This window comes from Prosopis cineraria, unplaced genomic scaffold (genome assembly GCF_029017545.1).
Source record: "Prosopis cineraria cultivar Desert tree isolate PC_DT_omini unplaced genomic scaffold, ASM2901754v1 PC11, whole genome shotgun sequence".
NCBI classification, from domain to species: Eukaryota; Viridiplantae; Streptophyta; class Magnoliopsida; order Fabales; family Fabaceae; genus Prosopis; species Prosopis cineraria.
In genome coordinates this window covers 9289588-9303199 of record NW_026555342.1, presented here as the reverse complement: position 1 = coordinate 9303199, position 13612 = coordinate 9289588, and the positions used below count along the sequence as shown (strand labels likewise).

The 13612-nt window shown below is 35.1% G+C and overlaps 2 protein-coding genes across 6 annotated transcripts; both read right to left on the bottom strand.

The window, feature by feature from the left end:
• Window positions 1-305: 305 nt before the first annotated feature.
• Window positions 306-4957, bottom strand: LOC129284985 (transcription termination factor MTERF2, chloroplastic). Of its 4 annotated transcripts, none has more exons than XR_008587044.1 (7): window positions 4137-4957; window positions 3233-3641; window positions 2809-3024; window positions 2476-2583; window positions 1350-1624; window positions 748-1198; window positions 306-615 (listed from the first exon to the last, which is right to left on the bottom strand). XR_008587044.1 is itself a non-coding variant. In XM_054920520.1 (6 exons), the coding sequence occupies exons 1-6, from the start codon at window positions 4796-4798 to the stop codon at window positions 997-999; spliced, it is 1872 nt and encodes a 623-aa protein (XP_054776495.1). In that variant the 5' UTR covers window positions 4799-4957; the 3' UTR covers window positions 646-996. The 4 variants fall into 4 exon arrangements, 2 of the variants coding, with proteins under 2 accessions (XP_054776495.1, XP_054776496.1); XR_008587045.1 differs by having other exon boundaries at window positions 782-1198; XM_054920520.1 differs by lacking the exon at window positions 306-615 and having other exon boundaries at window positions 646-1198.
• A 282-nt stretch (window positions 4958-5239) lies between these two features.
• LOC129285364 (probable LRR receptor-like serine/threonine-protein kinase At2g16250) lies at window positions 5240-9828 on the bottom strand. Of its 2 annotated transcripts, XM_054921018.1 has the most exons (5): window positions 9612-9828; window positions 7163-9412; window positions 6922-7050; window positions 6313-6335; window positions 5240-6083 (listed from the first exon to the last, which is right to left on the bottom strand). In XM_054921018.1, the coding sequence occupies exons 2-5, from the start codon at window positions 9112-9114 to the stop codon at window positions 5533-5535; spliced, it is 2655 nt and encodes an 884-aa protein (XP_054776993.1). In that variant the 5' UTR covers window positions 9115-9412; window positions 9612-9828; the 3' UTR covers window positions 5240-5532. The 2 variants fall into 2 exon arrangements, with proteins under 2 accessions (XP_054776993.1, XP_054776992.1); XM_054921017.1 differs by having other exon boundaries at window positions 7163-9828.
• Between the last annotated feature and the right edge of the window lie 3784 nt (window positions 9829-13612).

Here is a 13612-nt window from a genome sequence, read left to right as displayed (position 1 = left end):
TGAAAGATGAGGATCTGAATTTGAATCAAATCTTTCATTTGAGTGGACAAAAATTTATTTTAAATTATAATTCTTTTATAATTTTAAATTCTCTTTGCCTCTTAATCATTTAAAATTATAATCACTTTAAATATATTATTTTTACATCTTTATTATCGATATTTTTATAACTTCGGTATTGTTTTTTTTTTACCTTTTGTCAGTTAAAAAATAAAAACAAATTTACCAATTCTAATTTTTTTTATTTTGAATTTTAATTCATTCTTTTTTTTATTTGAAATTTTTTAAACTATTCAAACAAAAAATTTTAAATACTTGAATTTGAAATATAAGATTCAAATTCAAATCCATGAAGAATTGTCTTGCTACACGAGTCTGTGCAATATAACCCCAAGCAGTGACGAATTTAAGGGGGGCCAGCCCCTGTTGGTCCTCCCACCCCAAATTTTTTTAAAAATAAATATAATTTGTTCATAAAAAAATGCAAACAATTACAGTTAGCTTCTCACATTTGAATAAAATTTCAGTTAACGCCCCCCACATTTAGATGAAATTTCAATTATAGCCCCCCATGTGATGAATTCTGAATTCGTCCCCGACCCCAAGCCCCCACATCTGCAACAATGAGGAAAAGAATGACCAATCTAAGAAAAGAACAAGAAAGAAATACCAAAAAGAAAAATTATCATGACAATTAATGTGGCTAAATGGTCATATGGGAACGAAGTAATAACTAATGAACCCTACCTCAACCGTCTCATAACACGCAATTTGTTCATACCTTCCTCATCTTTACTCTTTCACCATTTCATGAAGATATGGGACCTCCAGCTCCTCCACTAGCATGATATACGCTACCAAGATATGTCACTTAGCATCTACATTTTTTATGAATTCGTGAGAATTACTTGTCTCGCTGTCAATAGAGACAAGATATTTGACCATTTTGCTTCACTTCCCACAAACCCAACCAATAATTCATATCCCAGAAAGACATCAATTTGTCTGGGGGTCTGTAATATCAGCACCCGTGCCTGCAGATGGCAGCATGTGTCGCTTTCTAATTTTAGAGTCTACCAATTTTCTGAATTCTTCATCAGAACAGGCTAACATATACCGCAGCTTCAAATTAATCCGATTCTCCACCAGAACCTTGTGCCTTGGAATAATTCGGCCATTGAGAGAATAACTGAAAAACCTGACAATAATGAGGGGGCTTAACTAAATGAAGACAACCATGTCATGAATTCAAACCACGGAGAGCTCACAAGCATTTTTACGAGGTCAACGAGATCCTCCAAGCAAATACCTAGAAAAACTTGGCCAAATTTTTATCTTTCTATAATTACCTTGGAAACTCAATGAGATCTTCCAAAGGCCGGACCATGGTTCGTCGCAAATAACTATACTTGGGACGAAGGATATCTATGTTGTATCTGAGCAGCATCGGGAAATCCGCAATCATCTCACCCAATTGCTTAAAACGTATGCCCAGTGACAGATAATATTTTACATTCACTTCAAGCTTATGCGTTATGCTGCATCCCAAGAGCTCTGGTCCCAGAGCAATAGCCTTTGCAATATCTTTATCGCTGACCCCAGCTTTGGTCATCAAGAATATGACCTATATGGCATTCAAATGAGTGTTAGTCAAATTATGGATACACCATGTAATCAATTCACTCGCTACCTTATCGATAGTTAATAGCGATTTCCTCTGGTCCTAAATGTAGTAGTTAGTCGAAATGTTAACTTTGGTCCTAAATATAAGACCTCGTTGTCTCCTATATTTATATTTTTCTTCCCAAAATATCCCAACTGATTGCACATATTAAGAGGGGTTTCTAACAGTAAGGATAGGTTCCCATGTAAATGATTCAAGGAGGCATTTTAGGGAAAGCAACACCCATTTTTGGCAAACAACTGACCTAACCAATTTCTTTAACCTTTGAAAATTAATTATATAGTTTCTACATTTAGAACCGAAGGGAGAATTTGAAAGGATGGAGAGAGCAGTATCTCTCTAGGCACAAATCCCCATCAAACTCAAGTGTAACTAGTCCTGTAGGAAAATATAAAATTAGGAAAGGTCCTAAGGTTTGTTGTTGTTGTTGTATCCTAAGGTAGACCTACGGTACATAAAGCAAGCAAATGATTAATGAACATAAAGACATGTCACTGAATGTCCACCTCAAATTGGCCTCGTATCTGTATACATATATGATCTAGATACTAATCTCTTAAGAATCAGTTATTGATAAAACACTGATCACTATACAAGTACTGCTCCTACGAAGTCCTTAGATGGTCTTACTAGTTAAGTCTTAACTGCTCTTGTCAAAAGCATAACCTGAAGGAAGTCTTATTTTTATTTCTTTCTTTTTCTTCTACTCTTAAATCTTAACAGAACAAGGCATTGGCTGCCAAAAAAAAAAAAGGTGATAAATCCCAAAGCCACAGATGAAAAAGACAAACCACTGGCCTAATCTTCTTGTAGAGGCTGTACGTGAGCAGAGTAGGAAACTTCACAAGCATGTTTCCAATTGCATCATCTCGAATCCCTATATCTTGAAAAAACTTTACCTACGTAAAAGAATAGGTGATTGGCCATCAGTTATTTGAATAAATTAATGTTTTCTTGGCCAAAAATAATTAATGTTTGAATCCTTCCAACATGCACTTGAGAATGAGTAACATGTCATTCATTCATGAGAGTGATAAAGGGAACGAACCAAATGTAGCTGAAATCACAAACCTTACCAGACTTCAGCTTCAAACATGAAACAGATAAAAGCGGAGGTGGCCTACCTTAGGCACAATAGTTGTCTGCAAATCGATACAAAAGACCATTGGTTTGATCATAAGCATTCTCCTCATACCATCTCGGGTAATCCCAAAATAATACAAATACTTAGCAAGAGGCTTCCATCCTTCTTCAATGCTACATCCCATCAATTGTGGCTTAAATGCTAGCAATCTACCAACATCCTCAGTTTTGAGCCCAAACTCCTTTAAGTAACTAACCTGGAAATTACTAAAAAGATATCATGATTTGCGTATAAGCTTGCCATTCCAAATATCTTAAATTAAATTTGACAAAAGTTATCTCTGCCCTTGTGCTTCGCTCGGTCCTACTTCTAAACAAGAAAATTACTATAATACAAAGCATGCAATGAAGATATGTTCTGAGATGTATCTTAGACTTCATAAAGTGCATTAGAATCTAATGTACCTTTTGATTCATTTCTTCTAGAGTAAAGTGACCAAGAACTTTAGGATAATCAAAAACCATCGTGCCAAAATCATGATCATTTAAACCCATATCTATGTAGAATTTCACACGAGTCTTCACTTCTTCCATGCTGTAAGATAACAATTGAGGACATCGACTTATGACATAACCCATCCAATCCCTCCTGACTCCCTTGCTCTCTAAATACTCAACAATCTCATCCAGCTCCTCATCGCTGCGTTCCAGAACATTATCTCCAGCATTCACAAGTGTAACCCCAAGAAATTCTCCTTTCACGTGTACTGACTTCAACCACTCAGCAAGGCGTCTTATAGACTCAAGGTTTCCTCTTGACATCAAAATGAGCTTTGATATCCGATGATATGACAGTGCATTATGCTTCAACCATCTAGATTGAGGGAAGACAATCTGTTGATGAGTCTCCAAGTTGACCGTATCACAAGCACTTTCGATTTCACACTCATAACTTCTTCAGAAATAATTATAACTCGGAAAAAAAAAAAATTCTTGAGTAAACAAATAATTTGGTCTTTGAATTGTTCGTCCTATTAGCTACCAAAACGAATTTTGTAGTCCGTGAGTTAACCTTAAAAATGACAAATTAATTGTATATTAGCCACTTGTTAAGTGACCAGAATGCTGGAAGGACCAAGGCATAAAGAGTTTGATATTTTCAGGGCTTTAAGTTGAACAAGTCTAACAATTCAGAGACCAAATTACTAGTTCAAAACACTTTATGAGTTTTTTCCCCCCTTTTAATAACTACAAATGGTTCAAAGACATTTATGGTCGAACCCGTTTAACAGACATGTTAATTTCATATAAAAAAGAAAGCAAACACCTTACCAGCAACTTCAAACATACCAATTTGTATCACTCCTACCTGATAAGATGCACAACTTGTGAGTCGTCTATAACAGTTTTGGCGCGTAAATTGAACGTGGAATGCGAATACTCAGGTATCCTTTTCATCGAAGCAGCTTCAATCATAATATAATCGATAAAACCAGTCAATCGATTGACCAAATTGGTAGCATACGTGATTCCAAACTTGCCCTTTCGCATAGCTTGTATAAAAATCTCTCGCGTCACCTTCCTTCGAATCTCAATCGCACGCATTATCATCTCCTCCTCATCTGCACCTTCACCTTCAACTTTTTCTCTAAACAGAGTTCGCAGAGGCGGCAAAGAAGAACCCACATCGGGATCACTGGGAGATTGAACATAGATGGACCCGGGAAACTGAGGGGTCCTTTTCCTTACCAGAGAAAGCTCTAACAGCTTAATCTTTTCTTCATCGGGCATGTTGTGTTGAAGGTCATTGGATTTGAGGTTGAAGTGCTGAGAATGATGGTTTTCTTGGTCAAGAGAAAGTTGGTGAAGGAGAAAGGCGCTGGATTTGGAGTTCTGCTTGCGAAGAATGAGGTTCTGGGAATCCGGGCTATGTGGATTCTGGCAATTAACGATGGTGGAAATTGGGGTGGTGAGGGATTGGAGAAGGAGAGAGCGCGGAGAGTGAAGCTTGTATTTCTGGCACGAAAGCATTTCCAATATGTCGAAGACGGAAGATGGCGCTTGCAACGGGTAAGAGGGAGTGTCAATGGATAAACAGTTAGTTCGCTCTCTTCGGCTTCGGCGTATCAAAACTTCGTTGACCTTGTAGAGACGAGGCGAGTCAAAGACTGAACAAGCTGGCCCAACCGATTTTTTTTTTTTTTTGGGGGGGGGGGTGGTGTTTAGATGTTGGGGGGAGGAGAACAAGGACCTGCATAAATACCTCGACAATACCGATTCTTGAAGTATTTTGAGCAGACAAAAATGATAAAAGAAATGAAAAGGAAAACAACTGAAATTTAATCAAGCTTTAACATATTTACTTGTTATATTTTATTTCACAAAGCAACAGACTGATTCTTAGTATCATTTTTCCCCTTGCTCTTTTGATGCTTTACTTTATGCAGAACAACAAATCTGATTAATGGATGGGAAAAAAAAAATCTGATAAATCAATTAAAAATATACTTTATACAAAATGACTTGAAACAGAGCAGAAAGGAAAAAAAAAAAAATCAATTACATGTGAAGAAATTGTGGCTTGTTTGTGAATAAACAAGCAGCCAAAGAAGAATAAGAATCCATATCTGCCATGTCCCTCTCCATACCTCTGGAATTTCTTAGTCCAAAACCACAGGAAAAACAAAACAAGACAATCGTACAAAGAATCTGAACGCCAGTTTTGTCTCCTCGAATTGTACAAAGGCTTGAAGCTTCCTCTAGTACTACTCCAGCTTCTCCACCTCTCGAATGCTACCAGAAGGTTCCGGAACTATCTCAGTCGAATGACGCCTGCGGGACAATGAAAACTCACCTTCTTCAGCTCTTGCACCAGAAGCTGCTGCAATTACTGTTACATTAGAATTCTGACGCCAACTAGAAAATAAAGCAGCATTCCAAGAGCCTCTGGAAGAGGTTGTTCTAAGCCTTGCAGAACTGTAACTCTCTTCCCTTATGACTTTTAGAGGGTTTTCAAGAGCCTTGAGGACATTTCTCATCTGGGGTCGTTTTGAAGGTTTAGGGTTCAGGCAAGACCTCGCGATGATAGCCACTGCCCACACTTCCTCTAAGAAATCCTCATCAACAACCATGGATGGATCCATAATCTTTGTCACAAGCTCCTTGTCATAAATACTAATGTAAGGTAGTGTCTGTTCCAACCATTCTTTTACTTCTGCATCACCAGATGCACCAATTCCCAGTTTACCGGTTACCATCTCAAGCAATACTTTCCCAAAGCAATAGACATCATAGGCACAAACTGCTGGTGATGAACCTGTTTTCAGTGTACAAAGCTTGTGTTATGATTATATAATAAGAGAAACTGACATAAATCTGATTCTGTAAGGGCTGCATAATGAGCTAACAAATTTGCTGCATACATGATGATGGAAGATGCTCACTTAAAATGACATTAAGAGATAGACAGAGAATGCTTCATGTAAATAGGGCAAAGAGCTAATATCAAATCTCCGTCAGCAATTAAATTTAGTGATTCTACTCACCAGATGAGCCTTGATCAGATGACCTGCACAAGCAAGATAAATGGGAAATTAGACAACTTTAAATGACAAATGTTATGCATCTCTAGTTATAGTACAAAACTACTAAAAAATTCACAATGCAGCTGAACCATGAATCATTAAATTTAATACAACAGTAAACAACAATCTGGTAGAAAGAAACGCGTCGAACTTCAGCACTGTCGCATATAACTCGGCATTATGGAAGCCAATACACAAGACTCGCTAACCAAAATGGAGATTCGAGAGTCAAAATTGCAAGGAATAAACATTTTAACCACATGTAATTTTACTGCGAAGGAATCATACTACACCAAAAATAAGTCTATACTTAGGAAATGATTAATTTGTTCCCCTACTAAAGAACTAATCAGAAAAAGATGTAGAGGGTAACATCAACCCAAGATCATAGATATGTAGTCTAGAGATGTCCATTAAGTAAAATCCGACAGACAATATGGCATTCCATTGAATATCTTTTTTCAACTAAGCTGCCAAAAGAATCAAATTAAACAAAGCACAGTTTATCATGAAAGATCTTGCAGACATGATGAGATTCATAAAAATAAAATTTATTAGCAGAGTACTTACTGGGGTAACCGTAGCAACCTTGAGATTTTCCTTTGATGACTATCCCCTTCCTGAGTGCAGGCTTCACTTAGACTCCCTAACCGAACTTCATATTTATCATCTAGAAGTATACTGGTTGCTTTAATGTCTCTACGGTATCCAAAACACAGACAAGTCACTCCATGTATACTTCTGTGTACTCAGACAGCATGTATATTGAAAGAACAAAAAATTTAAGTATGAGCTAGAGGTAAACCCGGACCTGTGAACAAAGGGTGGATTGCATTCATGATGCAAATAACATAGGGCCTCCGCAGTTCCAATAGAAATTTTCAATCTTGTTATCCAATCCAATGACTGCGATGTCCCATCTTCATGTGTAGTTTCTCGGTTGTGCAAGCAATTCAACAAGTCCCCATTTGGCAAATGTTTATAAACCAGGAAATTCTCATTGTCATTTTCTAAGCAATGACCCAACAGGGGAACCAATCTTGTGTGAGAAACTTTACTGAAAAGGTCTAGTTCTGACATGTAAGCATTCTCATTTTTTGTTGAACGCAAATCAACCCTTTTTATGACTACAGATATCCCACTTTCCAAAACACCATTGAAGAGATCACCCGTGTGACCGTGTTTGATAAGATTTGCATCACTGAAATCAACTGTAGCCTTGAGCAGCTGCTGAAATGTAAATGAGTCTCCTAATTTTGATAATTCTATCAATGCATCAGCAGGTGCAGGACTGCCTCCAGCAAGTGCAGCGCCCACACGAGCCCCTGTGTTATTTGACTTGCTCCGCTTACCAGTACACAGGAGCAACAACACCAGCAGCAGCGCCAAAACTGCAATGAAACCAACTCCACCTAAAATTCCTGCTAGTACAAACTTTCTTCTACTGTGCTTCCTAGAGCTTTCTGCTGCACGAGCTCTTGTCATGTTTGCTTGCCCAAAATTATGAAAAGAGAGGCCTCTCTTGGAATAGAATGAGGCACATTCTTCTGTCGTCCTCTGATCTGATGCGTTCTGGAGGCAGTTGCTACCCAGTGATGCATTCACTGCGAAATCCAGAACCTTGCCTTCAAAATAATTGCTTGACAGATCAATGAAACTGAACTTTTTGAGCAGAGGAGTGATGCTTCCGTAAAAAAGATTATGCGAAAAATTGGCCTTAACTGCAGGATTAGCATTAGCAGTAGAACTAGAACTAGGAAGCACACCAGTGAAGTTATTACTGGAGACATCTAGAAAGCTCAATCTTGGAAGATACCACAACTTATCAGGCAAGGTCCCAGTAAAATTATTTTGTCTCAGCTCTATGATCTGCAACTGCAATGTAGTATGAAACGAGTTCTGCGGCAAAGGTCCATCAAGAATGTTGTTCCCAAGCTTCATTCTCCGCAAACTCCTCAGCCCCATTAAACCCGGAGGCACCAGACCGTACAAGGAATTATCGCTTAGATCAAGGTCAACTAGGTTACTAAGATCCCCGAGTTGAGCAGGTATAGAAGAAGTTAGACCATTGCTGGAAAGATTCAAGTATTGTAACTTAGAAAGTGCCCCAATTCCTTGAGGAATCGACCCGGATAAATAGTTGGAAGAAATGTCAAAGAAAGAAAGATTCCCAAGAAAGGCAAAGGATGTGGGCAAGGATCCTGAGAGAAAATTCCGCGAAAGATCAAGAACAGAAAGGCCTAAAAGTTGGCTAAGACTATCAGGGACGATCCCAGTGAGGTTATTATTAGATAAATAGAGAGTATTTAGGCTTATTAGATTCCCAAGACTCGAAGGAATTGCACCAGTGATGGAGCAAGAACGAAGATCAAGCACTCTAAGTGAAGAAAGCTTTTGACCAAACCAGTGAGGAATAGGACCAGGAAGAAGAAACTTGGACGCATTGAAGGATTGCAGGAAGGTCAAATTGGCTAAAGCGTCGATAGAGAATTGTGGGTTTCGCCTCCCAAGTCTTGTTCTTCTAAACCCAGAAATATTGATCCCAGTGACTCTACCATTTTCACAGCTCAGGCCATTCCAGATTAAGCAAGGGTCGGCTTTTATTGGCCATTCCCTGCTTCTCAAGCCCAAAGAAGATCGAAGTTGAAGTAGGGCGACTCGCTCAGCGGATGAACTCAGAGGCTCGAGCTGTTGAAATGTGAACTGAAAAAGCAACAAGAGCAAGAACCCAAGAGACACTATATTTCGCCGATGGTCCACCATGTCTCAAGATCCAAACATTCTCATCTTGTTCTCAACGATGCATGAATTTCGTGTGCATTTGATCGTCTGCAACAACAATTTGAGGCACGCAATGCAGAATAAGACATTTCTGCCTCTCTAACAAGAGGAATGCAAAACGAAAGAACAATCTCTTGCCTCAAGAAAAAATGCTTGGTCTTTATTGCATCTCTGCTCTTTCCCTGTCTATTCTTCTCTCTGTTTCTGACGGAAGACGGGGGAAAAGCGGAAGTTTTAAAATTGAGAAAACTGAAAAGAACCCAAAAAAAAAAAAATTGTCCTGGAAAATAAAAATTATGGAGTGAGCATCAAGGTTGGGTTGTTTCCCCCAGTGTTCAAAGACGACAGAAAGAACAACCCACGATTGACAGTCCTAGAAAAAAAAATTGGGGGGTGGAGTGGAGGAACAAGAAAATGCAGTGGCATGTGTCTTGCAAAGCAGAGTGATGAATTAAGATAGGAAGTTGAGAGGCTCTGACACAGTGATGGTGGAGGTTTGACCTCCGTTAAAACCGGCCGGTCCAGCTAAGCCCACACAGCGACACTAGCGTCCCTCTTCCATTGCTGCTTTCTTTGCCTTCTCTATCTTTCTCTTCATGAAATCTAGCAATGAAGGTGGTAACTGTAGGTTGAAGAAGACTGGTTGGCAATTTTATCGACCCACCAATATGCTACCTGCATACTGTAATTAATGAATGAGAGGCAGATTTCGCGTTTCACTTCACTGTGGAAGCATTGGATTTTATGAAGAAAAAATTACTTTAAAATTTTACACCACACAATTAAATATTATTAGGTTGATTAACATCTAAATAAAAGTAAATGATAACTAAATAGGTTAGTAATTTTCTTTTGTTAAGTTGCGGAGAGACCTAAACATATTATGTGGTACTTGTATGTAACTATCCTTTTTTTGAATATAAAAACATTACATGCATCTTAACAAGTTTTAACACTGTTCAGAATTCAAAGGGCTGATGGGCGGCCCAAAAAACACTGTGTAGAGTTGACAGAAAAGGTAATTTTGTCTATAATTAACCGTTTGGATTAATTATTATGCATTTTTTATTACTTATAAATAATACTCAGTTCGTTTCAAATTATAAAATACGTTTTAAAAAATTTATTATTTTAAAATATAACACACTTTAAAAATATTAAAATTTTATTAAATAAATTTATTTTAATATTATCTTTTCTTCTTCTATTTAATACTAATTAAATGTGGATTTAAAGTTATTAAATGAAGTATATTTTTAAAAGTTTTACATTTTTATTTTTAAAAAATAAGATTGTTATATGTATTTTATGAGAATTATTAGTATGTAAAATTTTATCTTAAAATATTTTATAATTTGAGACGGAGGAAATATAATACAATTAGTTAGAGTTTTTCCATGACAAGCAATTTTTTTATATCAGTGACAAAACATTTGATATAATAATTTTTAATTTAAATATGTTGGTTTGCTCACTTCTAATGTTGTATATTGTTAAAAACTTTCTCAGTGAATTATTTTTGTAATAATTTTTCATAATTATTAATTATTAATTTAAATAAAACATATTTTCTCATGTAAGTGTTCAGGATTTATAAATAGTTTTTTTTGTCAAATAAATGGTGTGGCATCATATAAATGTCATATCTTGTATTGAAATGAATTTGGAAAATAATGTGCCTTTAGAAAATGGGAAGGCTAAGGATAGATCACCAGCATGTTTTAGAGTTTAATATGTTGTGTAAAATATGTAAAATGAGGCAATATAGCAGCAGTTATTTTAGCAAAGATCATTTTGAATATATTTATATATTTGATGTGTAATTAATCAAGTTGTCTAATTTGAAATTATCACTTTGATTTCGTTAAAATGTTATTTCATCAATTGAGGAAAAAGAATTCCATCTTTATGAATCAATGATGAGATCAGGGGACACAGTGAATGTTTGGTATCACCATTTGATTTGACCATTTATCATTGTTAAACCATTTTCCCATCAATCTAGAAGAGGCAAAAACGTTAAAAATCTAATGACTTTTGTGTTATACGCTGCGTGTAGGGATTGATGCCACGTTTAATTACTGTGAATTAAAATGAAGTTATACCGAAATTAATGATTGAGGAATTAATATTCTCTCTATCTCAAATTATAAAATATTTTTAAAAAAATTTTTTCATCTTAAAATATAAAACACTTTAAATGAATTAAAATTTTATTAAATATATTAATTTTAATATTATTATTTCTTTCTCTATAATTAATTTTCATCACTTGTCTTTTTAATATATTAAATGATAGGTATATTAAAAATTTTATATTTTTATTTTAAAAAAATAAAATTATTAAGTGCATTTGATAAGGTTTATTGATATGTGAAATTTTATCTCAAAATATTTTATAATTTAAGATAAATAGAATATTTCATGAGTCTAATAGTTCCTCAGCATTGTCAACTTGCCACGTAGGATCAACAAGTATTTAGATAAAATCACGCCCTCTTTCAGTTTTGTTCATCTCATTTTATTCAGTGTCTTGGTTTCTAAACTTGTTGTGTATTTTTAATATAGTAAATGCATTAATTTTTTAGAAGCATCGTATGATTTTGTTATTTAAGAACTTTTTATCCCGATCATATTGTAAATATATTTAACTATTTGGTATATGATATAAGTGGAGTTGCTTTTCCAACATAATATTTTAATCCACAAAATTGTATTCGTTTTTTTTTTTAAAGGAACCAATGATACGTAGGCCAGTTTAATAATAAAATCACATGGTCTGTGTTACATTTTTTTTATTATTATAAGAGTGAGCAAATGAATACTGCAATGTTGGCACTTCACAATGGTAAATTAATGATTGAATATTTATTTATTGTTAAAATTTAGGTTGAATTGATATTTGAATTTGAACCATAATTTGAAGGTTGTGGTGTGATGAGGCAGCGTAACAGACGGGAAAGAGAGAGTAAGGAAGGAAGGGCTAATATAGTAGTGATTAGGGCATTAAATTAATCTAATGATATGAGATTGTCAGACTGAGTGAGATTACAAGATCAGTGATTGACACTAAGTTAACGTGATAATTATTAGTCTTTTCTATAACAATGTCATAATTGTTATATTATTGATTTCACATGCATGCCTGGCTACGTAAGAATCCACCATATTAGATCCACATCGACTCTCATCTCATACTCACCACACAACATGTCTTTCCTATTAATTAATTATCTTCAGGGCGCGCGGTTTGCTTGAGATTTAAAAAACAGTTTTAGTTATTAATTAAACATAAAATAGTTGTTGGGAGAATTTTGAAATAAACAAGGGGGATGTGATGACAATAAGCTTTGTTTGTTCAATATTAGAGAGAAAAAGGTGATTTTAGTTTATTGACTTCCAATGATGATTCATTCAATCTCTCAAATTAAAATGTGTTGATTTCATTTATTATATATTCCCTCCGTTTCTATCTGTAGGAGAAAAAAATGATATCACACAGTTTAAGAAAATTGATTAACTATATTAATTATATTTGAAAATAAAAAAATTGGACTATAATACCATCCATTAATTGTATTATTCAAGTCTTCATTTATTATTTCTTATGACTATGAATGATAAAATTATGAGAGATAATTTAAAAAATTTACAATAAATGCTTATCGAAAAATGCAATTTTGTTTATATAAAAAAATAAGGTAAAAGTAAAGGTAAAGGGGCAAAAATATCTACAAAGTAATCAGCCACGAGCACCCAATATTTTAAAGTGATGAAAAGAATAAAAATACTTATAATGTTATATGGATGGGTGCAAAAGTAACTAGACCGTTAACTTTGACCGTTAAATGTTGATTGTGCATGCCATATGTTAGTCTTTGCTAACATGGACTAAAAAAGGGGTAAAAATACTCACAAAGTCATTGGCCAAAAGCAAAAATGCCTATAATGTCACCAGAATTGGTGCAAAAGTGACTAATCCATTCAATCCGTTAAATGTTAACCATTTAGTTGACACTTAAGCAAAAGTTGACTATTTTTTTCATTGATGTAGACAAAAAATATTTCTAGATAAAATTCTCTGAAAGTTAATCGGTTATTTTATAAATATCATGTGAGAAAATATTATTTTGATTGAATATCAAATTAAATTGCATTTTTTTTACAGCAGTGGCAAAAATCATTTAAAAATTTTGAATCTATCGTGAATCTAATTGTTTAAAGTTGTGACAATATTCTTAAGCTAGACGTGCTCAGTCTTGATCTTTGATTTTGAACAACCTATCTTACTATATTAAATCTCAAGTTTTGCAAACAAGAAAAATGAATGGAGAGGGAGAACGGAAGGGAGCGAAATACGTAGTGATGGAAAGAAATCATATGGCATTGATTTGGACGGATTGGTCACATTGCACCTACAAAAATAACATTATAGATACTCATACAATGATCGATCAACATTCGTAAAAATTTATCTTGA